The sequence below is a fragment of the Camelina sativa genome, chromosome 7 (genome assembly GCF_030686135.1).
Source record: "Camelina sativa cultivar CO46 ecotype springtype chromosome 7, ASM3068613v1".
Classification (NCBI taxonomy): Eukaryota; Viridiplantae; Streptophyta; class Magnoliopsida; order Brassicales; family Brassicaceae; genus Camelina; species Camelina sativa.
This window is the reverse complement of record NC_141886.1, coordinates 5,330,970-5,358,819: the sequence shown is the minus strand read 5'-3', so window position 1 is coordinate 5,358,819 and position 27,850 is coordinate 5,330,970. Positions and strand designations below refer to the sequence as shown.

Genomic DNA, 27,850 nt, shown 5'->3' with positions numbered 1-27,850 from the left:
ACAAAACATCACCAAAAGCATTAGCTCCTTTCATGTCTCAAACTAGCTGATGACGAAACCTCTCTCTCTTTCTCTCTAACTTTGTTTTTACTTTCTCTAGACTTTGTTTGAGATATTTACACATTTTATCTTCCATGCCACTATAAAGAGGTGAAAATTTGTATATTTTCACACCAATATGAATTGTCTCAATAATTTCTCTAGTGTCTAATTAAGTCAATGTATTCAATTCAATTCTGCAGTTTTCAGGTTTCCTCTCTAGTGGGAATATTAAAGACAACAAATTACAAAAAAAACAAAACAAAGTATAGTAGTAGAGAATAAAGAAGCAGTGTCACGTTATGGAGTATTATTGCCATAAAATCTCTGTTAACATGAGCTGTACATCACTTCAACAAGAAACCTCCCCCCAACAAGTGATAGACAATTACTCTCCAAAGCTTTTCTCTTTATCATTGAACCTTTTGATTCAGATTTACACAAATAATTATAAGAAAGAGAAAAACAAACTTTATTGGTCATTCCCCTTCTTTATTAATGTTGAGATTTACATGTAATTTGGTGTGAAAAATTTTACAGTTTCTTCATTACCTCCAGTGGGAATGTCTTGCTATGCCTCTGGTATAGTGTTGAGTGTTTCCTGAAAGATCAAAAGATATTTAGTAAGTCTTAACTTCAAAAAAAATTAGACACATTTGTAAAAGTGAAGGGTTAAGTTTCTTGTTTGTTTAATTACCTTGGAGAAGCACACAAAACCTTGTTGTGTGTTGGACGTTTTGACCATAGTTTCCCACTTTGGATTTGTTTGAACCTTGGTGAAGTGATTCTCATCGCCAAAAGACTGTAACCATGTGAATGAGTTGTTCTTTGATGGTATTGTTGGTAATGTACGCTTTAACCAAGAATCTGAAGGAGCTTTTGGTAATGGTGGTGGAGGAACAATGTGATACGATGACCGATGATGAATCCTTGAACTTTTTTCAAGATTTTTTGTGATTCCCTGCAACTGGTCTTCAAGATTAATCTTCTTCTCCTTTGTAATCTCTACCACATTGGATTCTGGCACTGCAACAATAGCTTGATCAGAACACTCTTCAACTTTTTCACTTGAGAATTTAGTGAAATCCTCATCTTTGTTCTCATTCATTTCCTCGGTGCTTTTAGGCTGTGGGATAACAGCTTCTTCATCGACTTCAGTCAAGTTCTGAACATCTTTAACAGGAACAATCTCTAGTGAATATTGTTTCTTGGACTCTTCTTGTACCTTCTTATCTACTGAATGCACAGTGTCTACATACAGAGTTTTCTCTGCCACAGGAGTCTCAGAGGAAGGTTCCCATGTATTATCATCGCTAGCCAACAGCTCACCAAAGTTTTTGCTGACTTTTGCGCGTGAAGCAGTGCCAAAGTTCTCAAGTTTTTCCTTTCCTTGTGGGATAGAAGATACTGATAAGGACTCACCTTGAGAAGACCCTTGTGCAACTAGCTTCAACTTACTCTTATCTTCATTGGTTTGTACCTTGTTCTGACTTTCATTAGTAGGTGCAGGATCTTGATACTTAGAACGCATACGACGAACAGAAACAGCTCTTTGCGCCTGCATTCTCACAGATGGAACCGGATTCAATAGTCCTAAAGAGCTTCTCAAGCAGATTTGAGGGACTAATCCACAAACACCAGAAGCCATGCTGCTTGTATTCTCATCTTCCTCTTCTTCTTGATCTAGTGAATGATGGAACCGATACGGATTCTGCTCGACTTTGTTCTGTTTCTTCTTCAACTGTTTCACCGGTTCTTCTGGTTTAGGCGGTTTCCTAACAAGATGTGGAGGTGTTTCTGAAGTCAAGGCTTTAGCTGCAGGCAAGAACCTCCCCATCATTAGATCCTGAGTTTGTCGATCACTAGATAAAGTCCCAAATGGCTCTGCTAGTATCCCTGAACCATCTAAACCACTCACACCACTAACATTACTACAGTTGAAGAAGAATGACTCAGATCTTGAAAGTGTATCAGTTGCATCAAGATAGGTACCATCACTATCATAATCATCAAACCGTGAACTATGACTCTTTGCATCCTCCACATGATATGATGATACATTATTACAAACAGTTTTGGTCTGGTGATCAGCTCTAGCTTCAGGTTTTCTCACTAACTCTACTCGCTCTCTACCAGGAGGAAGCTTTGGCACAAAATGTCGCTCAACGTTACTTTGTAAAACCGGTTTCCTTTCGTCTTTTGGCTTTCCGGGTTGATGTTCCCATTGGAAAGGAACAGTTCCTGGATTTCTCACAGGACCTGACTTAATATCAGACTTGTAAACAGGTGGAGAAGGAAGAACCTTGTTTGTTACTGAATCAAAAGATCTTGTTTTGCTCTCAGATTCTGAAGTTTGCGTAGGACGTCTAATGGATATAAGCGGGCGGTTGAAATCTAATTGTTTCTCTTCCATCATTAAGCTCCCCATTAACATGTATTGTTTCTGCATAACCAACATCATCATTAAAAGACTTGTAAGAACTTCAAACATCATGTAATTTGCACAATAACGAGCTTTGTTCTTGCTTTTCAAGAATCTCACTAATCATATCAAGATTTAATCTTTCTTCGTTAACATGAAAACCCAACAAGGGTATGAAGCAATCAAATAGAGACTCAAAGGTGAAACCAATTATTTATGAATCCAAAACCAATTCGAGAAATTAGTAAAAAACAAACAAAGAAAAATAGTTGATCTTTAGTTTCTTTTTTTTTTCTAATCGAAATCTTAAATACAGAAGAGTATACGCAGATACGTGTTCGTACTTATTCTGTATAAGAATCAGAAGCAAAAGAACAGAGAGGGTGTGCTCAAGATTGTGTTTCTTTTAGAAGAAACAGAGTACAGAGTAATGATTAATAGCACTGCAGGAAGAAGAAGACGAAACAGAGACATAAAGATACATATAGAGATGAGGTGAGAAAGTGAAAAACGTACCAGTTAGAAAACGCGGAGTTGAAGATAGAGAGAGATGGAGAAGAAAGAGATCAGAGAAGAGAAGACAAGTGAATGAAAATATTAATGAAGAGAGGAGGTGAGGTGAAACGAATATATGAGGTTGTCATATTCTTCCTACTTCTTTCTCTTTAGGCTGCCTCCGTCACTTTTGATTTGTCCCTTTCTTTGAATAATAACATAAGTTTTTATTTAATTTTGTATAAAGAATATACGAATTATTGTTATAAAATGCATGTTAATTAATTTAGTAATGCTAAAAATGGAATTTTATTTTTTTCTTCTTTTTTTGTTCACACTAGTTGTTGCCTTTTCCTTATGTCTTTCTGTCTCTGTCTCATGTGCTTGGGTATAATAATTAATAGGGAGAATTTAGTAGGCATGCAAATATATTATACCAGAGATGTTTTGTTTTGTTCCTCGAAATAATTATACAGATCGTTTTCAAGTATGCTAATTAGTTGGAGATTTTCTATGATTAAATTATGTATAGTTGGGAGATAACAATGAATTAAATCGGATAACTAGTTAACTACCACATGGTGATTAATTTTTTAAATATGATACAAGATGGGACGATAAGTATATATACTAATCTCTAAAGGTAAGGTATTGGCAACAAGATCTATACATTTCTTAAGATTTGAATTTTCAAAAAGTAAATGATACTGTTATTTATATGTTGAACAATAATACAAGTATTTCTATTAAAAGAATTTAATAGTTTTCAGAAAACATGTTTCATATTGTGAATACATATTCAGGATAACATTAGTATCGATAAATCCAACATTCACAAATCAAATATGTGAATGATAAATATTTGGGAACAAATCCAGTATACTATAAAACAAATAACGAAAATGTATATACTACTATCGACTATCGAGTAGTGGGGAACAAAAAAAAAGAAAAAGAAAAGAATTGAAATAATCTGGTGCTACTTAGGTTGTCAGAATATTATATATTGATGTTTTGGGATATATTTTTGTCCCACAAAGATTGATGTTTTATAAATTTTAAGAAGTAATCATTAAAAAAATTTAAAATTTTGAATTATTATTGGTTTAAAATTAAATAATATCTCTTTAATCAAAAGAAAAAAATATATTTAAATTTAATAATTATTGTTTTCTTAAATGAGTAAAATTTTCTAAACATCAATTTTTACTAATAGAGAGTAATGACCAAAACTAGAAAGAAAAGAACCTTTTTCTAACATTTGGAGTGTAGATAATGATACGTTACTTATATTTCCAACTAACCATAAGTTACTTTACACTTCTTTTCTTTTGGGAAATGAGGTATGTACGAGTCCAAGGTTTGCGAAAAGTTAACAAAATTCATTTTTTTCTCTCTATTAACTCTTTTTTTTTAGTAATTAGTCAAGATCTAAACTATACTGTACTTACTAGCCATACTCTTTTGTTAGATAAAGAAAACTAAATTCTGTAAAACAAAGCATCTTGGTTCTGTTCTATATGATGATTTGTTATAAATAAAAATCGTAAAGACTTGGGGCGGGGGCGGGGGGGGGGGGGGGGGGGGGGGTGGTTTAGTTAATAGAGTCATCAGATCTCAATTCTTTCGTCAGTGAATCATGTGAGGAGGAGTGGTGTGGTCATCGGTTACTTTACATTTTGTATTTTTGGTATTTATTGACGTGCGTAATCCGTGATGGTGAAGTTGCACTATTAAACCCAAAAAAAATCTACTATTTTACTAATAAATTACTCCTTTTCGAATATGACCGACGTATCTGGTCTGGTGGTCCACTTATTACAGCCAAATTTCTTTCGTAGTCCGAGCCTTTAAAATACTACATTTATCTGGAATGTTTCTCTTAATACTAGTTTAGAAAGGTTATACGATGTGTTTACACTTTTAACCCAAAAAAATTGGTATAAGATGTTCAAAACGGCTGGTAAGTATAGTGCTACACTGTGACTTCACGTTGAATTCATAAAACCTTTCTATACAAAAAATTTCAAGTTATAAAAAATCCAGCATATATAGGACTTGAATTCTTGAAAATTTAACTGAAGCATCCACGGATAAGCAGTTAATACACAAAGAAATAAATGAGGTAAAGACAGTGATGTACGTCACGTCCTTTGGTCTCTCTTTCTTATCTTTTAAAATCTTCCTCTCATTTTAGTTTTTGTTTTTTCCCAATGATTTTTTTTTGCAGTGATAGTTATTACTATTATGCAGTTTGACTTAAGCAGGTGAAGCGGAAATTGAATAAATTGTTAACAGGTTTCTTATCTTTTAGATTTGGATGGAATAATAAATACATCCGTGTAAGTCCATATTACAGGATACCACCATATCATATAGTACCTCCCCAAAATTCAAAATAAAAATGTTCTCCTACACGGAGTTGACATGTTTGAAAGAAGAACAAATCTAAAATGTGTATGTACGTCTATATACTACTGTAGTTGTCATAATTAAGTTTACGCTGAAATAAAATAAAGTGTTGAAAAGAACGAACAACCATATAAAGATTGTTATATTTGCCGCGAAGGATAAGTCGAAATGACCTTACAAATGGGCCAAAGGCTTTAGAACTGAAGTTCTCATGGCCCAAACCAAGCTATTTTTTAACTTCATAATTTATTTGGCATACCCACAATTTATACAAAAAAAACAAAAAACAAAAAACTTTCAAAAACATGTGATATTTTCCGGCAGTCAATCTATGGGAGTGTCCCATGGCAGTGGTTGAAAGATCTAAAGGTCGTCGGCTGTGAGAGTTTACTGCGTTTTGGTCTCTGTTCAAGTTCAAGTATCTCAGCCAACTCGCTTCGACGCATCTTTTGAAGCGCTTAATTAATTTAGACGTGTTATTGTCAATTAGGGAGTACCGCTAGTATTATTAAGATGAACAGAAAAGATATTTATTGTAAAAGAGGGGGAAAGACGCGTGAGGAGGTCTCATCTGGCACGTGCGTCAATTTTGTTTTTAACGTCCTTTTGCCGACAGTTTCTCTCTGTGATTCGTCCTAGTCGTACACACTCGTACACAGAGAGACAGTACCTGTACCTTTCATTTCTTCTTTTTTCACTTTTCTCTTATTTTTTTTTCTTTAGGAATCTCAAACTCCTATAGTGAATTTTGTACTAGAAATATATATAGTAATTTCCCCACATAATTAAAAAAAAAATTTCTGATACTTTACTTTTTTTTTGTAATATATAGTATAAAATTGTCACTAGTAAGATATTAAATACATAAATATAGAAAAGAGTAACGTATATGAATAAATAAAGTAGGGTCCAATAAGAGGAAGCATTGACTTGGAAGCATATGAGACAGTCGATAGGCCCAACAGCCCATCGCCAGCTGGATTACCCCAAATGTCACGTGACCTCCCTCCCCCATCTCTCTTCACTATCTCCTTCCTTCCCACGTGATCCTTCCTCCTCCTTCTTCTTCTTCTTCTTCCTCAGACAAAGAGCGAAGCCTTCTCCGATTATGCTCTGAGTCCACATTGTTATCTCCGGTATTATCGATTCTCATCCTCTCCGATCCCATTTATTTTTTTCACATTTATTTCTTTCTATTTTGATCTTTAATTATAGGGTTGCTTTTTTTTTTTTTTTGATTGAATCATACGGATGCGTTTTTCTCGGTCATTGAATTTGTTATCTGTAATGTGGGTTTGATGAATATGAGGGTTTCGTTAGCGTTCTCTCGTTTGTTATAGAGTTAAGCGTTTAAGAGAAATTTTTTTGGAGTGTCCTTTGTAATTTGGCATTTGTGTTGTTGTTGTTGGCTCTTTGATGTGAAATGAATGTGTCATACAGATAGAATTAGGATTAAAAATTTGGTACCTTTTTGTGCGGGTTTGAGGTAAATGTCGAATCTTTTCTTGATATTTAAGTCTGTGGGCCAATTTTAAACGAATTGATGACATAAAGTTTTTTGCTTTTATGACTACAGTGTGTTGTGAGAGTCTTCTTCTTGGTTTTGCTTGCTCGTTTTAACCAATCTTAGTTGGGGGCAAATTACAAACCTCGTTTTACAGATTTTACATTTTCAGCTAATTTCTCTGTCTAACAAAAGGTTACATGTCTTTTTCTCATTTAGTGCAGAAAACAAGAGCAGATGGGTCAGATTCTACACCAATCAAAGTATTGTTCTCGATTTAGAAAGCCTCTTATGGGGTAAGAGATGGTGAAGGAAGAAAATTTTGATACTAAAAGAAATAAAATAATATACCGAATTATCTGAGAGAGAGAGATGGAAGAGAGACGAGATGAATCATCAAGTCCTACACAGCAGGGATCTTCTTCAAGTGCTGCTGCTGCTACATGTTGGCCTTCAGAACTTGCTGAAAGGGTTAAGTCGCTTTCTTTTGAACCTCAAGGTGAAGCTTTGAGTAAGGATTCCCCTAGAAGTGTTGACCAGGATTGCTCTCCTGGTCAGAGAGCATCACAGCATCTTTGGGATACCGGAATGCTCTCGGAACCTATTCCTAATGGCTTCTACTCAGTTGTTCCGGTGAGCGATATTTTCGTTTTCAGTTTTTTTTCTTATTTTCTTCGCTTGTGTTCTTGTCTTATGGAACGCTGGCTTTCCTGCCTTTAGGGATCTCTCTTAGTAGGAAGATACAGGTTCTGATGTAAATTTTTGCTCCAGGATAAGAGAGTAAAGGAACTTTATAATAGGCTACCTACTCCGAGTGAGCTTCATGCTTTGGGAGAGGAAGGTGTCAGAATTGAAGTTATTCTTGTTGATTTTCAAAAAGATAAGAAGCTCGCAATGCTAAAGCAATTGATCACTACACTTGTCAGCGGCTCAAATCCTGCTTTGGTGATCAAGAAAATAGCTGGAACGGTAGGAATTCTGTAATGAATCTTCCCTCTTTGTCACAGTTCCGCATTGCATATGCTCGTAGTTGGGCATTTATTTCTTAAACCGTGTCCACTGTTATGTTTTATTGCACTTTCTGCCGTTGATATACTATTACCTCAATTTCTGTTTTTATTAATAACGAAAAGGGAGTTGATGTCATCATGCAGTTGTTTTAGCAATGACCTGTCCTATGCAACAATGAGATATATTTCATGTGTGGCTCTGGTTGGAAGTTGATGTAAAGTTCTATGTTTGTTAGTGCCCTTTTACCTATAAAATCCATTCTCCTCAAACAGGTATCTGACTTTTACAAACGTCCAACACTGGAAAGCCCTTCAAAACTTGCTCTAGAGGAAAATGCGTTCTTGTTTGAAAACCATGGTGCTCAGTTGCTTGGCCAAATTAAACGTGGTTGTTGTCGAGCTCGAGCAATTTTGTTCAAAGTTTTAGCTGATACTGTAGGACTCGAAAGTCGGCTGGTGGTGGTGAGCCTTAGTTTCTGATGTTTCATTTTTTGCTTTCTTTACCAGCATTTTTGGATATGTTGCAAAAAATAAAATTTGCAGTGACATGCTCTTCTATTCTAGATGATTGGATATTATGCTATATGTCTTTTACAGAACTCAGTTTCCCTTTTGATTCACGTGAGCAGGGTCTGCCTAGTGATGGGACTGTGGATTGCATGGACTCTAACAAACACATGTCTGTTATAGTTGTGCTGAATTCCGTTGAACTACTTGTTGATCTTATTCGGTTTCCTGGTCAGTTGGTACCACGATCAGCCAAGGCAATTTTCATGTCACATATCTCACCTGCTGGAGAGAGTGATTCTGCAGAAAACGACTCTTGTGACTCACCTCTGGAGCCAAATAGTCCTTTATATGAGAGAAGAGATCTTGAGAGGTCGGCTTCCGTTGTGTGATTTTCTTTCTAAAGCATATTACAGTAAGATCATTCTAGAACATTTTTTGTGATAAGCTTGCCCTGGAGTGATAAATCGTTTCCTATGCTACAGTACAGAAAAAGATGAAAACCTTCAATTTCATCGGAAGTTAGAAGGATATCCAAATGCATCCGGTTCATCACTGCGTAATTTGATGCTCAGACCTGCTATTGAAAGGAAATTGAGGTAACTATTATGACAAGTTGTATAATGGAATCAGTACAATGATTGGTATGATAAAAATGTGCTTTTCTTCCTTCAGCAACACCTCACACAGTGAACCAAATGTTGCCACTGTATTCTGGAGACGTAGCCGCAGAAAAGTGATTGCCGAACAGAGAACAGCTAGCTCAAGGTTTTTTCGGGCTCATTTTTGTTGCTTCCATATTTAAATATCCTTATAAAAATCTATCCGGGCCAGTGTGATTCGCGATTCTGTATGAGTTGTATTAAGTGTTTCTTGTAAGGGTTTACCTTGTTTTCTCTATAACCCAACTGATGAAAGTTGGCCATTTGTTACATTTGCAGCCCAGAACACCCATCTATGCGATCACGTGGACGATCAATATTGAGTGCTGGCAGGAATTCATGTAGGGATTACGCTGGTGATGCATCTCCTTCAAGGTAGCTCATTCTTATTGTAGTACACGCCAAAATATTTTTACAGGATCGATCAATCTGTGTTGGATTTTTCATATTTGCTTTTATATTTTAAAATGACGACAGCTCAAGGATCAGTATTGGTCTGTGTTTTTCATTTTAATGCAGTGATATATTAATATTTACAAATCTTGCATTGTTTGTCAGGATTCTGATCTGATTATCACTAGATGCCTACACAATATGTATATTTGATTGGCTATGTAAGCAATTTTTAATATTATCTAGCTCTCAAACAGTTCATCCACATCAGAAATTCGTAAAACTAGACGGCGAAGTTTTAGGATCACACCAGAGATTGGGGATGACATTGCAAGGTTGGTATTTTCATCCTTGTGCATTGTTTCTTCTTTCATCGTTTAGCAGCATTTGTGTCATTATCAGCTTGCATGTTGAAGGCTCTTTATTGGAGTTTATTCTTGTTAATCTAAGTTGGTCAACTATTTTGAATTTATGGGATGAGTTATTTAGAATGCAAAACTGCAATCACCAAACTCTAAGATGATTAGGTTTCTGTAAGATGGTAATATGATGAACATGGATCTATATCTTTACCCTCATAGTCATAAAAGCTGTAACCCATTTGATGGTACTCTTGACTTTGTCATAATGATACTGAGAATCGTGAGAAAGAACTCATGAGGAGTTACCTGTAATTTTATGATTTGCTTATTATTGACTTTGATGTTTCAAAATATTGAAGCGCTGTACGAGAAATGTATGAGAAATCAAAGCAAAACCGTCTCTTGCAAGGCCGAGAGGATGAAAACAGCTCAGGTATCGATAACAATGTAAGTTTGGGCTCAGATATCCATAAATTTTTCCCATTGTTTAACCAGTCTAAAAGTTCTCAGTTGCTCCAGAGGGTCTCTGCACAAGATATTGAATCTATTAGCTCGTAACTCTAAATTTCTTGTGATTTTTGTTTGTGTTTTCTCAGGTGTCTGGTCTACATCTTGATGATGAGTTAAATTCTAAGAAGACAATGTCATTGCCGTCATCTCCCCATGCTTACAGGTGTCAAACATTTGGACGAAGAGGGCCTTCAGAATTTGCCGTCAAGGATACATGGAATAAAGTGGTTGAGTCTTCCACATTGCAGAATCAGCCTTTATTACCCTATCAAGAATGGGACATTGACTTCTCAGAGCTGACTGTTGGAACTCGGGTGGGAATAGGTAAGTTACTGTAAATTTACTACTAACTGATTTAGAAAATGTAGGTTTGAGTTCATTTTCAGTTAGTTAAGCGAATTTAAGTTATTTTTACTTGCCAATTAGTTTTAATCACGGATCCCTAAAATTTGATGTATTTGTCATAAAGAAAAGCATAAACAAAGACAATTTTCTGACCAAAGAAAAAAAGAACGACAGTTTATCTAGACAAAAAAAAGCAATTTCTTAGTTGTAGCAAAAAACTTGTAATATCTACAGTTGATCTTTTATAATCTACTATATACTGTAAACATCACAGGGAATCGTTGTGCCATATTTTTGAAAAATCTGAAATCTTTTTAGAAATCCAATTGGTAATACAGCAAAAGATGGCTGTATTCTTGCCTTCACACAAGAGTGTTGTCTGCAAATATTCTTTTGATCACGGACACATGATCCTTCTGTAATCTAACTATAGATAAATGAGGAATGAGGCTTATATTGTCTGCCATGTCCAACATCTTTTGCAAATCCAAGAACATCTGTGTTATGTTGATTCTCTGTTTGTCCATATTAACTAAATCTCAAAAATTTCAAGTAAAGAAACATTGTCTTATATTTTGTATCTAGGGTTTTTTGGTGAAGTTTTTCGCGGAGTATGGAATGGCACAGATGTTGCAATCAAATTGTTTCTCGAGCAAGATCTTACTGCTGAAAACATGGAAGATTTCTGCAATGAGATATCAATTCTCAGGTATATTTGTTACCAAATTCTTGGTCATTCTTGAATCAAACCCTGTGTACATCTACTAATGGTTTTGCATGTTTGCTCTGGCATCTGCGGTTCTCTCTATAGCCGTGTTCGCCACCCAAATGGTGATTTTCTTTTCCTTATGTCCCCTCGCTTTTTATCTTGTCATCGTAAACAAGTAATTAACAAATAAGTTGTGACTCGTGATCTATGTTGCAGTTGTATTATTTCTGGGTGCATGCACAAAACCTCCACGCTTATCCATGATCACGGAATACATGGAGCTGGGATCTTTGTATTATTTGATCCACATGAGTGGTCAAAAGAAGAAACTTAGCTGGCACAGAAGGCTCAGGATGCTAAGAGACATCTGCAGGTACATAGCTTGCTTTTTGTTTTGTTCCTTGTTTGCCTTTGATGTTCATGAAAGTGTGGATCATGGTTTGTGAGTCTCTGAGGATTAGCAGAATTTGCATTCAGAACGCATGAACTATGATATATATTAGGGTGCACCACTGACTACTTGTGGCTTCTGTCATCTTTCTTTTTAGTTATCAGTTCCTTATTAAGTATTAATTTTATCTTAGTGGAGTGAGCAAAAACATAAATGACTTCCACTGAAGAAAGATAGGCTCAGTTACACTCTTATACATGAGAAACAGGGATCAAGTCACATAATTTGTTTTGTTCTGTGATTCCTTGCATATTTCCCTTGATTATATGTTTTAAGCTACATATGCTTATCTCATGCTGTTCTGTATTTCATAAGGGGTTTGATGTGCATACACCGGATGAAGATAGTTCACCGTGACCTAAAAAGTGCCAACTGTCTAGTGGACAAACATTGGACAGTCAAGATCTGTGATTTTGGGCTCTCAAGAATAATGACTGATGAAAACATGAAGGACACTTCATCTGCTGGCACACCAGAGTGGATGGCTCCAGAACTCATTCGCAACAAGCCTTTTACAGAGAAATGTGATATCTTTAGTCTTGGGGTCATAATGTGGGAACTTTCTACTTTACGTAAACCATGGGAAGGAGTTCCACCTGAGAAGGTATAATATGCTGTACCATATGTCTATTCTCTCATTCACCACTTTGTTCAGGGTAAATAATTTCATTTGTTTGAAATGTGAATTTGATTACTGATAGAATGTTGTCTCTTAGGTTGTCTTTGCTGTTGCGCATGAAGGGTCACGTTTGGAGATTCCGGAAGGTCCACTCAGCAAATTAATTGCAGGTTTAATGTTGTTGAAGACCATGTTTCTGAACTTAAATCGATCTTTTTGTCTATTCTCTCATGTTTCTCAACTGCTACAGTCTGAGTAAAGTTAACCACCATATATATATATTCTCTGCAGATTGTTGGGCAGAGCCTGAAGAACGCCCAAACTGTGAAGAGATACTAAGAGGCTTGCTCGATTGTGAGTACACGCTGTGCTAACACCAATTCTTTTTCGGGGATAATGAACTGAAGATGTTTTGGCTCAAAAAGCAGCCCAGCTTCTTTATAAATCACTGCGCTTAAATTATCAACCGGCATAACTATAAAGATGAAGAGAACTTAGAGGATACTAAAATGAGAGAAATTCATAGTTCAGTGTGGATAGCTGTGGAACAGGCAGAGGCACCAAATGTAGGACAGAAACAAGCATGCCTTTAAGCTGCCTCTGGTTTGATTCATGGTCTTACAGGCAGTGAGTGTTCTTTTTGTTGGTTCTTGAAAGAGCATTTTGGTCTATTTGTAAGAAAATATATACACTATTCTTTGTTTTGGAAAAATAAAGAGGTCTTTGATTTGTAATTTTGTATTGTCTCCACTCTTGTTTCACCCACTTTCTCTCTCGTGTCTTGGCCACTTTCTTTCTTCATTTATCTCGTGTTCTTTTCTTTTTTTTTTTTTTTCAATTTCAATATTCTTTTATCTCGTGTTCAAGCGTTCGATAATCCGACTTTATGGACTCACATATGTACCATTAAGTCCTTAATACACGTACACACAGTGGCGGAGATAGGGTGTAAGCATGTGGGTGAAATTTTTAAATTTAGCTGAAATTTTAAGAAAAAAAAATCAAATTGACCCATGTAAAATAGCACAATTGACTCAGGTAAAATTTTTAGATCACATAATTGATCCCAATAATTTGTCTTTGACCCTGTGATGATTTCCTAGCTGCCTACACATGAGTAAATAATATACACATAACATAAGAGTTTACTTTTAGTTATTTTTGCTTAAATTTACTAAATTCATGTCATAATATTCTTTTTTAAAAATTATTATTATTATTATTATTAAACTTTTGTCTTTATGTTGTTAACTTGTTATGCTTCAAACAAAATCTGAGATATGATCGGGTCAATCATCCAGTATAATGATAAAGAGATTGGTCGACAAGCACTATCAGCTCCAGTTTCAGTTTGTAAGTGTCGGAAGACGTGAACCCATGTCAAATGGAATATTTACAACTTAGCCCAAATTAATAGAAAAATTAGCCTTCATCTTCATTATTTTTTTTTATTTAACCTATCTATACGTTGATTTTTTTTTAATCTTAACAATGTAATTACAACTAATATACTAGTATTTTCTACAATATTTTCTAATTTAATGAAAATCTGTGGCAGCAGAGCTTTTTTTTTGTTCTTCCAAATAGTAAAACCATGTTTTATGTCTTTCTCATTGAAAGTTGTAGTATGAGATTGGTAAGAGATTAATTCTCTTGAATTGGTTGGTTAAGCCAGATAACCGAGGGTTTATTCAGATCCGGTTTAGGTTATGTGATCCGCTAAGGTTGTGCCACGCGTCCTCTCTTCTCTCGGCTATTCTACACGCTTTGCACATGAGAAGGGTTGTTACACCTATACGTATCTCGTCTCTTCTTCTTCCTTTTATGATTCATTCGTATTTGTAACAGAAGAGAAAAAAAGATTGTAGAGAGAAAGAGAGAGAGTAGATCGGAGAGATCTTGTAACAGACGTGATAAGCTCAAGTTCGAGCTGAGTTAGTGGATTCCGGAGATCAAACTCCGGCGAGACGTAGGTTAACCACATCGGTTAATCAAACTCGTTAAATCGTGTGTGTGTTCTTTCTCGCTTTAATTTCTTCGTTTCTATTCTGATCTGAGAAAACCTAAATCGGCGAATTCAATCATAACAAATTGGTATCAGAGCAAGGTTCAGGCTTCGTCTGTCAGATCTGATAAGAAGGATGACGAATACGAAACTCAAGGTGGCGGTGTTCGATGGTTCTGGTGACTTCTCTCTTTGGAAGACACAGATGTTGGCTCACCTGAGGATTTTAGGTCTCAAGGAAGTCTTAAAGGAGCAAGAGCCATTTGCTCCTTTGACGGAGGCGGAAGAAGACGATTCGAAGAAGAAAAAGAAACGGATCGAAGATGATAAGTCAAGAAGAGAGCTGTGTGAGAAGGCGTTGGATATTATCTTTCTAAACGTCGGTGATAAAGTTCTCAGGAATATCGATCAGTGTTCGACTGCAGCAAAAGCATGGTCAATGCTTGAGAGATTGTACTTGGTAAAGTCTTTACCAAATCGGGTATATCTTCAGCTCAAGGTTTACAACTATAGGATGCAGGATTTCAAGAGCCTGGATGACAACATAGATGAGTTCTTGAAGATGATCTCGGATCTGAGCAACCTCCAGATTCAAGTTCCAGATGAAGTTCAAGCGATTCTAATCTTGAGTTCGCTTCCAGAGAAGTACGACATCCTAAAGGAAACTCTAAAGTACGGACGAGATGGAACCAAGATGGAAGATGTTATCAGTACTGCTAAGTCCAAGGAGTTGGAGCTTCGTGATGAATCGGGTGGTTCAAACCAGATTGGTGAAGGCTTGTATGTTCGCGGAAAGGGATTTACAAGAAGTTCTACATACCAAACTGATCAAGGGAGCAACACTGGTGGATCAAGATTTGAATCCAGAGAAGGAAAGAAGGTTTGCTGGATCTGTGGCAAGGAGGGGCACTTCAAAAGGTAGTGTTACAAATGGATTGAGAGGAACAAGACCAAAGGTCAAGGTAATGATCCTGGTGAAGCTGCGATGGTCAAGGATGATGCTAAGGATCTTGTCGGCTTGGTGGCATCTGAGGTCAATCTGATCATGGGGGAGATCACTGAAGATGAGTGGATTATGGATACTGCCTGTTCATTTCATATGACATCAAGAAAGGATGTGTTCATCGAATTAAAAGAAGTGTCCTATGGTAAAGTTCGAATGGCCAACAACTCGTATTGTGAGGTCAAGGGAATTGGTTCAGTTAGGTTTCAAAACTCAGACGTATACACTTTCTTATTGCATGAGTTCAGATACATGCCAGACATCTCGAGGAACTTGATTTCAGTTGGTACTCTCGAAGCTAAAGATTGCGAGTTTAGAGGTGGTAAAGGTGTTATGAAAGTGGTTAAGGGTGACATTGTTATATGAAAGGAGTCAGACGTCAGTCTCTTTACATATTTCAAGGCAGTGCAAAAGTTTTAGAGGTCTGTGTTGTTGAATCCAGTAAAACTGCAGAGGAGGTCAAAGGAGATGAAAAGGCCAGGTTGTGGCACAACAGGTTGGGACACATCGGTCAAAAGGTCTTCAAGTTTTAGAGTAGAAGGGGTGTCTGGAAGGTTGCAGGACTACATAGATAGGGTTCTGCGAGGATTGTGTTATAGGAAAAACACACAAGGTCAGTTTTGGATCGGCTCAACATGTTACAAAGGAGAAACTGGATTATGTTCACTCTGATCTTTGGGGTTCTCCCAATGTTCCTTTGAGTTTAGGGCGGTGTCAGTATTTCATCTTTTTCACAGATGATTTCTCAAGGAAAGTATGGATATACTTCCTGCGTTTTAAAGATGAATCTTTTAAAAGCTTTGTTAGCTGGAAGAAGATGGTTGAGACACAATCAGAGCAAAAGGTGAAGAGGCTTCGAACAGATAATGGCCTTGAATTCTGTAATCATCAGTTCGATAGCTTCTGCAAGGATGAAGGTATTGTGAGGCATAGGACTTGTACTTACACTCCACAGCAAAATGGGGTTGCTGAGAGGCTTAATCGAACCATTATGAACAAAGTGAGGAGTATGTTGAGTGAGAGTGGTCTTGGTCAGAGGTTTTCGGCCGAAGCAGCTTCCACAGTGGTTTATCTGATAAGTAGGTCTCCGTCTTCGGCCATTGACTTCAAGATTCCTCAGGAGGTGTGGACTTCAGCAATGCCAGTTTTAAGTGGTCTGAGGAGGTTCGACTGTTTGGCATATATTCATTCAAATGAAGGAAAGCTTGAGCCTCGTGCTAAGAAGGGAGTTTTTACTGATTATCCAGAAGGTGTTAAAGGTTTTAAAGTCTAGCTTCTAGAAGATAAGAAGTGTGTCATCAGTAGGAACGTCGTGTTCAGAGAAGATGTCATGTACAAGGAAATCGGACCCAGACAACAGTCAAGTAATGAATCTTTTTCTTTGGATACTGATGATCTTTCTAGTTTTAATTTTGCAGGTATGGACAGGGATACTCCGGACATTGCTCAGGTTGGAGACATCACAGATGTTCCAACTCAGGAAGTAAATAGTCAAGGAAATCCATCTGAAGGACTCAACAATTATCAGTTGGCTCGAGATAGATCCATAAGGCAGATCAAGCCTCCGGTCAGGTTTCAGGATTATGATGTAGGTACAGAGGAAGAAGATCTCACTGCCTACGTCTGCTGTATAACTGAAGATGGAGGAAGCATAGAACCTTCCAGTTTTGACGAAGCTATGAATAGTCCTGACAGCGACAAATGGTTAGAAGCTGCGAATGAGGAAATGGACTCTCAGAAAAAGAATGGAACCTGGGACTTAGTCGACAAGCCTCCAGGGTAGAGTGTTATCAGTTGCAAGTGGATATTCAAAAGGAAAGTTGGGATTCCTGGAGTTGAGGATCCTCGCTTTAAGGTTAGATTGTTGGCTATAGGGTTTTCTCAGAAGGAGGGCATCGACTATCAAGAGATTTTTGCTCCGGTGGTGAAGCATGTATCGATTAGATACATTCTGTCTACAGTAGTTCATTTCAACATGGAGTTACATCAGTTAGACGTGAAGACTGCTTTTCTTCACGGCTATCTGGATGAGTATATCCTGATGGAGCAACCCGAGGGTTTTGTTGATCAGAGACATCCTGAGAAGGTATGTCTGCTCAAAAAGTCGTTGTATGGCTTGAAGCAGGCTCCTAGACAGTGGAACAGAAGATTTGATGAATTCATGGTTCAAAATGACTTCATTAGGAGCGAGTATGATTACTGCGTTTACTACAAGAAATTTCCAGGTGACGTCTATGTTTATCTCTTTCTCTACGTTTATGATATACTGGTGGCTTCTACTGACTTGAGGCAGATTGTTGCTCTCAAGGCGATGTTGAGTTCAGAATTTGAGATGAAGAATCTCGGAGAAGCAAAGAAAATTCTAGGCATGGAGATAATCAAAGATAGGCCTGGTGGTAAATTCAAAGTTTCTCAAGAAGGTTATTTGATGAAGGTTTTGAATAACTTTCGAATGGATCAAGCTAAGTCAGTAGATACGCCCATGGGAGCTCACTTCAATCTAAAGTCGGCCACAGAAGATCAGTTGAAGGTGGAGGTTACTTTTATGAAAAAGATGCCATATCAGAGTGCAGTGGGAAGTGGTATGTATGCTATGCTTGGTACCAGACCGGATTTGGCATATCCAGTAGGTCTAATAAGCAGGTTTCTGAGCAATCCAATCAAAGATCACTGGCTTGCGGTTAAGTAAGTTCTCAGGTACATTCGTGGCTCAGTAAAGACTTGTTTGGATTTTAGTAGAAAAGGAGATTTTGTTATTACTGGTTATTGCGACTCGGACTATGCTGCTGATATTGATCATAGAAGATCAACGTCTGGAATGGTTTTCACTGTGGGAGGTAACACCGTGAGCTGGAGATCGTCTGTGCAAAAGGTTGTAGCTCAGTCATCAACTGAAGCAGAGTATGTTACTCTGTCAGGGGCGGTAAAGGAAGTTGTTTGGTTGAAAGGGTTAGCAGAAGAACTTGGTTTTCCACAGAAGACGGTGGAGGTTCACTGTGATTCTCAGAGTGCAATTGCACTTGCTAAAAATTCGGTGTTTCATGAGAGAACGAAACATATCTCAGTGAAGTATCACTTTTTCAGGGACCTTATTAACAAAGGAGAGATCACAGTTGTGAAGAGTCCCACCGAGTACAATCCAGCTGACATAATTACCAAGGTATTGCCTATTGCTAAGTTTTAGGAAGCATTGCAGATGCTTCGAGTTGCCAGAAACTGAAGTCGTCCTGCTGGGCGTTAAACAGGTATTTGGGTTTGGGTACAAGGAGTTTCACCAAGCAGAGTAATCTCAGACTAAGTTGGAGATTTGAAGGTTATAGTCTGAGATTGGTAAGAGATTAATTCTCTTGAATTGGCTGGTTAAGCCAGATAACCGAGACTTTATTAAGATCCAGTTTAGGTTATGTGATCCGCTAAGGTTGTGCCACGCGTCCTCTCTTCTCTCGGCTATACTACACGCTTTGCACGTGAGAAGGGTTGTTATACCTATATGTATCTCGTCTCTTCTTCTTCCTTTTATAATTCATTCGTATTTGTAACATAAGAGAAAAAAAGATTGTAGAAAGAAAAAGAGAGAGTAGATCGGAGAGATCTTGTAACAGACGTGATGAGCTCAAGTTCGAACTGAGTTAGTGGATTCCAAAAATCAAACTCCGGCGAGACGTAGGTTAACTACATCGGTTAACCGAACTCGTTAAATCGTGTGTGTGTTTTTTCTCGCTTTATCTTTCTTCGTTTCTATTCTGATCTGAGAAGACCTAAATCAACTAATTCAATCATAACACTCATATATCGCTTCGAAGCTTTTTTATTTTGTTAATTTCCAGGAAAGAGTTTAGATTTGTCCTTTATCGTTTCAGTCAAACGAATAAAAGAAAGAGATTAGAATAGAGGACTCATTTTTTTCTGTAGGATAAACATAAAAAAGGCAAATATAAAAGTGAAATCAAATCTTAATGGGATCCACGTTAATTTGATTGCTAGTTAATTCCAATGCACTCATTCTTAATCATTAGGGCCGAGAGGGGTGTAAACGTACAGTTTGCTTCTTTGGTTTATTATAATAAGACTATTACAGTACTTAATAATCTCTTGGTGTTTAAGGTCGTAAATATATAATTTTAATATTTAGATGATTGGATCCCTTAAATTCTTCACTTGACATAAAGTTATATCAAACCAAATTCAAATTACTCACCTTTAAAAGTCTTAGTATATTAAACCGTTGATCTCAAAGACGAGATCCAACACCAACACCAACACCAACGCATAGCAAAGTAATTATATTTGTATATTATATAGTATTCCTAATAACAGGGCATTTTACTCGATTAAATTTTGATTTAAATTTTAAATTATTGGAATACTTTATAGTTGTATCCTGATTACATCATGATACGCACTTTATATAATTAGGCCTTACAGTTGTTACATAAGTAAACAACGAAATGATTAACTTATTTTAATATTGGATAAAATATAAAGTTCATAGATACCGTTGACCATTAGTTTAAGTCCTAAAATTATATCTCCCTTAAAATGATAATGACAAAATAATCATAAATTCAAACTTGGCTTCTCCGGTTGAAGTCCTCCTCCTCCTCTGTTTCTACCGAACTTTTCTTCTTCTCTCTCTATAAACTTCCTCCTCCGCCGTAACCGTAACCGCCATCATCCGCTCTAACTGTTTACTTGTTAAAGAAGATTGTTATTTCACATGCATCCTTTTTGTTGTGTCTCTACTGTCTCTGACCACTCCTCTTCGACACTGTTGCCAGAGCAACCGTCCTTCTCTATGTACGCCACCACCACACCCGAGACTCCATTCGGTTCCGCGAGATCTCAACCGGTTATAACCCGGTCTGCCTCGCAACGTTATAACCATCCCGGTCCATCTAACCACCATCATCTCCTCCACAGTCTCTCTTTTAACCACCAAAACGTCTTTGTCTCCGATCAGCAGGTACTACTTGCCTTACCTCCAGCGGCAAGGGAAGCACCGGTTGATGTTAAAATCAACGATATCGCCGGGAACTCTATATCCGGAATATTATACAAATGGGTGAACTATGGGAAAGGATGGAGACCAAGATGGTTTGTTTTACAAGATGGAGTGCTTTCATATTATAAGATCCATGGACCTGATAAGATTGTTGTTGTTCGTGAGACTGAGAAAGGATCAAGAGTGATCGGAGACGAGTCCACTCGTATGATCTCCAGGAATAACCGTCATGCCGGCTCTAGCGCCAACCACCAACTCCGACGCAAGCCATTCGGCGAAGTCCATCTTAAGGTATGACTACATCATCTATGCAGTTTTGATGATATATAAATAGTGCCACAATTTGATTATGTACTCTGTATAGGTATCATCAATACGAGAGAGTAGATCAGATGATAAGAGATTTTCAATATTTACCGGAACCAAGAGGCTTCACTTACGTGCAGAGACGAGAGAAGACAGAACAGCTTGGATGGAGGCGTTGCAAGCTGTCAAAGATATGTTTCCAAGAATGTCCAACTGCGAGTTGATGGCACCGACCAATAGCTTAGACATCTCTATAGAGAAGCTTAGGTTGAGATTGGTTGAGGAAGGAGTGAGTGAGTCAGCCATTCAAGACTGCGAGCAAATCACGAGGTCTGAGTTCTCAGCAGTTCAGAGCCAGCTTTTTCTTCTTAAACAGAAGCAATGGCTTCTCATTGATACACTCAGGCAACTAGAGGTATTTATAACCTTCCAAAACATTAATCCACTATATGTGTCTTAAACTATTATAAGAAATTGATGTCTCTATGTCATTGTCTAGACAGAAAAAGTAGATCTTGAGAACACGGTTGTAGATGAGACTCAACGACAAACTGACAACGGAGACTCAGGTGACTTAAGACACAAGATGCTTTTCTTTACTACAACATGTTTCTATCTTGAGCTGATGTTTACTTGATTCCTTCTATTTTGAAAGGAACTATTAGTGAATCCGAAGATGATAATGAACAATTTGATGAGGCTGAGGAAGAAATTGATACGTGTGACTCTCTTTCTTCAAGTTCATTCAAAAGTATTGGATCCGCTTTTCGTACATCTTCCTTCTCCTCAGATGATGATGGAGTTAATAATGGTTTTGAGTCATCAGAAGATGATCTTGATCCTTCTATCAAGTCTATTGGATTTAACTATCCTCATGTCAAACGACGAAAGAGATTACCTGATCCAGTTGAAAAAGAGAAGAGTGTTAGCCTTTGGTCAATGATCAAAGACAACATTGGCAAGGATCTTACAAAAGTATGTCTTCCTGTTTACTTCAATGAGCCACTATCTTCTCTACAGAAATGCTTTGAGGATTTGGAGTATTCATATCTTCTTGATCAAGCATCTGAATGGGGGAAAAAGGTATAATAAAAATCTGTAGATGAGCAAATATTATTTAGATTCTTTTATGGTAGTCTCATGGTTTTGCCAACATCAAATGAACCTTCTCAGGGCGATAACCTGATGAGGATTCTGAATGTAGCTGCCTTTGCTGTATCTGGTTATGCATCAACCGAAGGAAGAATTTGCAAACCTTTTAATCCAATGTTAGGGGAAACATACGAGGCTGACTATCCTGATAAAGGCCTTCGATTTTTCTCTGAAAAGGTTTGTTTTTTTACATGAACAGCTTCACTTATTAAATTTTGGTGAAGATAAAAATATACATAACATTTCTCTTGTGAATTTTGTTGTTAGGTGAGTCATCATCCTATGATTGTGGCATGCCATTGTGATGGAACCGGATGGGAATTTTGGGGAGATAGCAACTTGAAAAGCAAGTTTTGGGGTCGATCAATTCAGCTAGATCCTATTGGTTTGTTGACTTTGCAATTTGATGATGGTGAAACTTTTCAGTGGAGTAAGGTATATGAATCTTTCTTTATAGATAGAAAAAAACATATGTGCATGATATGAAATGCTTATACACTTATGCTCAAAATATAGGTGACTACATCAATATACAATCTCATACTCGGTAAACTGTACTGTGATCACTACGGAACAATGCGGATAGAAGGTAACGGTGAATACTCATGTAAACTTAAATTCAAGGAACAGTCCATGATCGATAGAAATCCACATCAAGTTCAAGGTGTAGTAGAAGACAAAAATGGGAAAACAGTGGCTAAGTTGTTTGGGAAATGGGATGAGAGTATGCACTATGTGTTGGTGAATCAAGTAAAGGTGAGTGAATCTCATCTTCTGTGGAAACGAAACAAACCTTCCGAAAACCCGACAAAGTATAATCTAACAAGGTTTGGGATCACGTTGAACGAGCTCACGCCTGGTTTAAAGGAGAAGTTGCCACCAACAGATTCAAGACTTAGACCAGACCAGAGGTATTTGGAGAAGGGATAGTTTGAAATGGGGAACGCGGAGAAGTTGAGGTTGGAACAGAGACAAAGACAAGCGAGAGAGATGCAAGAGAGTGGTTGGAAACCAAAGTGGTTTAGACAAGAGAAAGGAAGTGAGAGTTACAAATACAATGGAGGTTATTGGGAAGCTCGAGATTCTGGTCGTTGGGATGATTGTCCTGACATCTTTGGTCAAGTTCACCAATCCATTAAGTAAACGAGACCTACAAAACTCCATTTATCTTCATCACTAAATATATATTTCCATTTTTGTATGTTTGTTGTTTTTGTTGTTTCTCGCGTTCTTCATGGGTATAATTTTTTACATACCATTTTTTTTCTTTCTGTCAAGGAGTTTGTGATGAAAACAACTTATTTCTCTTTAGATTTTCTTGATGTCCCTTAAAAAAAACAAAAAGAATGAGGGGGTTCTATCATTGATTTTAAAATACTTATCAAAATTATGTGTTATTGGTTCTATGATTTACAAATACTTGTTAAAATCCCATGTTGTTCATTTAATGATTTGTTTTTGGATTTCAAAACCCCAGCATGTTTTAAATGGATTTGAAAGTGTAAAATAAAAGGATTCAAATCCAAGTATAAAACATGTTATTTCAAAATCCATGTCTTTTGATTTTTAGAATTTACAATTTCATATGAATTTAGAAATCACATCTCCAATAACAGCTCCAAAGATTCTTGCACTACAAGAAAACAGGCAAATAAATAGCGACTGCACTATTAGTCACTATTTAGTCGCTAAACAGTGTGTTACGACAAAATAGCAACTAAAACCAGTAGTCGTAAATCGAGAGTCGCTAAAACTAATAGTCGTAAAATTAGTCGCCAAATAGCGACTACATTACGACTATATTGCATAGTCATAAATTTAGTCGTAATATAGTCACTAAATTTAGCGACTACGCTACGACTATTTTACGACTTCGCAAAATAGTCATAATGTAGTCACCAAATTTAGCGACTAATTTACGTTTATGTATTTAAATAATATTGTATTTATACCGCATTATATATATATATAATTTAATAATAATGTTTATTAATTTTTTTTAAATATATATATAAGTTATTGGATAATGGTTCTTTTTTGGAATGAATTGATATTAAAAATTAAAAATACCATATTTATTATTATGAAACCAAGATATTAAAAAAAATACATATTACAAAATAAAACTAAAAACATAATTAAAAATAAGAATACAGCATACTACTAGAAAAAGAAAGTAAATATTAGAGGTATCTTTGGGGAAAATGCAGAAATATCAAGGGCTAATGGCAGATCACATACTCTGTCATCTCATTGACAGTTATAAAATCCTTAGACATGGATTCTTCTTCATTTCTCGTGTGCACTACAAATGTGGGTTGTTTTGGTAATGGAAGATCTGATGTTATGGTGAGCATAGCCAGCAGCTCTAGTGTATTTGGTCTGTCTGCAGGTTTGTGTTGAACACAAAGCAAACCAATCTGGACACACCTTCCAACTTCAGATGGGTGACAAGACTCAGCAAGAACTTGGTCCAAAAGATTGACTTCTCGGGTTTCACACCAAGACTCCCATGCCTGTTTGTTTAGTTTCATATCTTTAGAATACAAGAGCAATTACAAACCTCTGCAAGTGCATAAAAACAAGAAAAGGTACTTACATATGCAAGAAGTGTTTTTCCTTCTTGGCCAAAGCTGAACCTTGCGATCTTCTCTCCGCTGATGATTTCTAGCAACATAACTCCGAAGCTGTAGATGTCTGATTTCTCAGAGAACATTCCAGCCCATGCATACTCAGGAGCCATATATCCTCTGTGCAAACATCAAATAGTTTATGTATGACTATCATGATTATGAATCTTGTTAGGCATGTTTTCGAAGAATGGTTCTTACAGAGTTCCGACAACCCTGCGAGTTTATCCTGATATTGGGTTCCCTGGCACATCCGAGCCAATCCAAAATCTGATATTTTTGGGTTCATTTTCTCGTCCAGAAGAATGTTGCTGACCTTCAGGTCTCGGTGAATAACTCTGAGGCGTGAGTCACGGTAGAGATAGAGAAGTCCACGTGCAATACCTTGAATTATATCAAATCTTTTTGGCCAATCAATCTCAAGTCTTTTTCTTGAATCTAAGATATAATTAAAAACTATCAGACAAACAGTTCCATATAAATATATAAAAGTTGTTGATGGTAAAGGAAGAATGTAAGAAGGGACCAACCAAAGACAAAAGTATCTTCACCATATACTCATAAATCAATAGCTTCTCTTCTCCTTCGACGCAGTACCCCAAAACCCGTACTAAGTTTCTGTGTTGAAGTTTTGAGATGAGTACTATCTCATTCATGAACTCCTCTTTGCCCTGTCCAGAGCTGCGAGAAAGCCGTTTTAGTGCAATTTCTCTTCCATCTTGCAGTTTCCCCTGAAACAAACGGTAAATGTCATCTAAAAAAAACAGAGAAACGAAAACAGCAAAGAGAGTAAAATCGTTTCTGACCTTGTAAACATAACCAAATTCACCATGTCCAAGTTTGTTAGATAAACTGAAACTATTGGTGGCAGTTTGTATGGTGTTCATCTCAAAAAAGACTAAACCTGGGAAATCTTGTGATTTCAGATCATTCCACCAGGCATCCTTTGATATATGACCTGAAATGAAATGTAAGTTAGATTCACGTGTTAGTGCTTAATATCTAGCAATCAAAACAAATACAGCAAAAAGCACATCATATACTGGTCTAAGCAACATAAATGAGTCTGTGTAAGTTTAACCAAGTAAATTTATCGATAAGTCATCAAATGAATAAATGAACGACAAGAGATAGTGGAACAGTAAATTCATCGTTCTTTTACCATTATGTTCCACTCTGCATCTCCAGAAACCAAATGCGCCAAAGCATAAGATCACAAAAAGGGTAAGGCTCACTGTACTAGCAATAATGTTCTTCTTGCGCTTATTTCCATCTGAGAAATATCAAAAACTTCAATATCACTGAAGCAGAATACAAAAGTTGCAAATGACGAAGGTCTTTGAATTTATCTTCCATGCTATACCTAGTTCAGAACGTGCAAGACGAATTGAGACTCTTGAATCCAAATACTATTGTAACTGAAATTTCAAATCTCTATATCGAAATTGAGACTCTAATAGCAATGTGAAATCCCTAGGAATCTAGAGCCAATTTCTAAAAGGGAATCGAAAGCAAAAAAAAATTAATTACGATAGGGAAATCGAGAGGGTTGCGACCAGTGAGCTTCTCTTCTCTTCCTTAGTTTACATCACGGTCAGCATCGTATTGACGAGCTTCGCTCTCGGATCTGAGATCCGCAAAAATGCTCTGGTACCAGATCTAAAAACTTGAGAGGATGAAAACAAAGACAAGATGAAGATCGAATAGAATGAAGCAACGGGCGAAGGAGAGAAAGGAGAAAGAAGAAAGAGAAGGGGAGAAAGTTAATCCCTCGGTGAAGAAGACGAAAGAGAAAGAAGAGGGCAGGAAAAAACCTTGTCCGTTGGATTAAATTAATCAACAGTTGATAGTGTAATCCATGTATTTTCATATCATCCAATAAGAAGCTTTCATTATTTAAAGAGTAATTTGTTTGATCAAAACTTTATACTTATATATATTTTGCAATTCTCTGGGTTCATAATTCAGGAAATGAGATTTGAAATTTATGATCTGGGAATTAGGGTTTTGAAATTTAGAAGAATATTACATTTGATTTAAATTTAAAAATAATTTGTTTTAGGTTTTAAAATGACTCAGTTTAATAAATTTTGTAAGTATATAGTTTTTGGAAAGATTGGTTTCTATGTAAATACAAAATAGTTTTACATATTGGTTTTATAGATATTCAATAATTATATTTTAGGTGAATGATTAATGATTTAATTTCTATATATAAGTTATAAAGGTTTTAAATTTAAGGTTAAGAGTTTTGGAGCTTAAGTTTTGATAAAAATATAGGATTTGGAAAACTATAGTTTTTTGGGGTTAAAGTTTGGGAAAATTAGTTTTTCTTTATATAGCTATTAAACATTTGTTTTATGTATATATATATATATATACATAAAGGTTATGGTTTGGTTTTATGTATATATATATATATATATAATGGTTATGGTTTGGGTTTATGGTTATTTATAAGATTAAGAATTTAAACTTCAAGATTTAGATTTGATGATCTAGGTTTTGAAGTTTTTTGAGGGTTTGGGTTTTAGGGTTAAGATTTAAGATTTGGGGTTAAGTTTTAGAAAAATAGATTTTCTTTTAAGCATTAAAGCTTGGTGTTATGTATATATAAGAATGGTTATGTTTTAGTTTTATGGTTTACGAAATAATTTCTAAGATTAAGAATTGAATGTTCAAGATTTAAACTTTAAGTTTATGATTTAGGTTTTGGAGTTTGGTTAAGGGTTTGAAGTTAAATTTTGAAAAATTTGAGTTTCTTAAATAGCGACTAATATACAACTTATTGGCGAGCTTTACCATGAGTCGCATCTTAGTCGCTAAATTAGCGACTATTTAACAACTATATGTTCCGTTATGCAATAGTCTTAAATTAGTCGTTAAATTACGACTAAATTACCGACTACTTACAGTAGTCGCAAAATAACGACTATTATATGACTAAATTTTTGTAGTCATAAAATTATCGTCAAATAGTCGCTAAATAGTTGCTAAAAATCGCGACTATATATAGTCGCCATTTGTAGTCGTAAAAATCATATTTTCTTGTAGTGTTGTTAAGTGAAATAAATAGTGTAAAGAAGGTGTATGTGCTTAGGCTTATTCAAAGTGTGCATAAAGTGAACAGTCAAATTGATTATTCGCAAAATAACCTTCCACATTTTATTTTTTATTTACTAATAATTAACTTCAAGTGTGTTGGGTGTCTAATTTCATCATATTTCATGTTCAATTTTTAGATAAAATGCTAATTTAAATAATATCATTAGAATTTTGATACTCCGTAGTGTCTTTTGATTGCTTATGATC

The 27,850-nt window shown here is 36.3% G+C and overlaps 3 protein-coding genes and 1 pseudogene across 9 annotated transcripts; 2 read left to right on the top strand and 2 right to left on the bottom strand.

Annotated features, from left to right (window-relative positions):
• Positions 1-321: 321 nt before the first annotated feature.
• Positions 322-3,165, bottom strand: LOC104700373 (uncharacterized). 2 transcript variants are annotated; one of them, XM_010415889.3, is made up of 4 exons: positions 2,978-3,144; positions 737-2,482; positions 592-640; positions 322-461 (listed from the first exon to the last, which is right to left on the bottom strand). In XM_010415889.3, exons 2-3 carry the CDS (start codon positions 2,471-2,473, stop codon positions 611-613), a joined length of 1,767 nt encoding a protein of 588 aa, XP_010414191.2. In that variant the 5' UTR covers positions 2,474-2,482; positions 2,978-3,144; the 3' UTR covers positions 322-461; positions 592-610. The 2 variants fall into 2 exon arrangements, with proteins under 2 accessions (XP_010414191.2, XP_010414190.2); XM_010415888.3 differs by having other exon boundaries at positions 322-640; positions 2,978-3,165.
• Positions 3,166-6,286: 3,121 nt separating this feature from the next.
• Positions 6,287-13,174, top strand: LOC104700372 (serine/threonine-protein kinase CTR1-like). Of its 5 annotated transcripts, none has more exons than XM_010415887.3 (17): positions 6,287-6,504; positions 7,092-7,505; positions 7,644-7,841; positions 8,156-8,344; positions 8,512-8,762; positions 8,875-8,988; positions 9,065-9,157; positions 9,331-9,426; positions 9,702-9,779; positions 10,166-10,253; positions 10,403-10,640; positions 11,247-11,370; positions 11,473-11,492; positions 11,587-11,743; positions 12,137-12,425; positions 12,538-12,610; positions 12,732-13,174. In XM_010415887.3, the coding sequence occupies exons 2-17, from the start codon at positions 7,245-7,247 to the stop codon at positions 12,812-12,814; spliced, it is 2,352 nt and encodes a 783-aa protein (XP_010414189.1). In that variant the 5' UTR covers positions 6,287-6,504; positions 7,092-7,244; the 3' UTR covers positions 12,815-13,174. The 5 variants fall into 5 exon arrangements, 4 of the variants coding, with proteins under 4 accessions (XP_010414189.1, XP_010414187.1, XP_087313696.1 ...); XM_010415885.3 differs by having other exon boundaries at positions 6,337-6,504; positions 7,097-7,505; XR_015561455.1 differs by having other exon boundaries at positions 6,357-6,504; positions 7,097-7,505; positions 10,166-10,239.
• A 6,786-nt stretch (positions 13,175-19,960) lies between these two features.
• On the top strand, positions 19,961-23,295 carry LOC104700371 (oxysterol-binding protein-related protein 1A). The gene is made up of 7 exons (XM_019227535.2): positions 19,961-20,741; positions 20,815-21,171; positions 21,256-21,325; positions 21,412-21,839; positions 21,930-22,085; positions 22,176-22,343; positions 22,425-23,295. Exons 1-7 carry the CDS (start codon positions 20,166-20,168, stop codon positions 22,836-22,838), a joined length of 2,169 nt encoding a protein of 722 aa, XP_019083080.1. The 5' UTR covers positions 19,961-20,165; the 3' UTR covers positions 22,839-23,295.
• A 666-nt stretch (positions 23,296-23,961) lies between these two features.
• LOC104700370 (G-type lectin S-receptor-like serine/threonine-protein kinase At1g61400) lies at positions 23,962-26,303 on the bottom strand (annotated as a pseudogene). The gene is made up of 7 exons (XR_015561454.1): positions 26,069-26,303; positions 25,701-25,811; positions 25,345-25,496; positions 25,069-25,269; positions 24,740-24,976; positions 24,508-24,658; positions 23,962-24,424 (listed from the first exon to the last, which is right to left on the bottom strand). The product of XR_015561454.1 is annotated as a G-type lectin S-receptor-like serine/threonine-protein kinase At1g61400 (transcript).
• Positions 26,304-27,850: the final 1,547 nt, after the last annotated feature.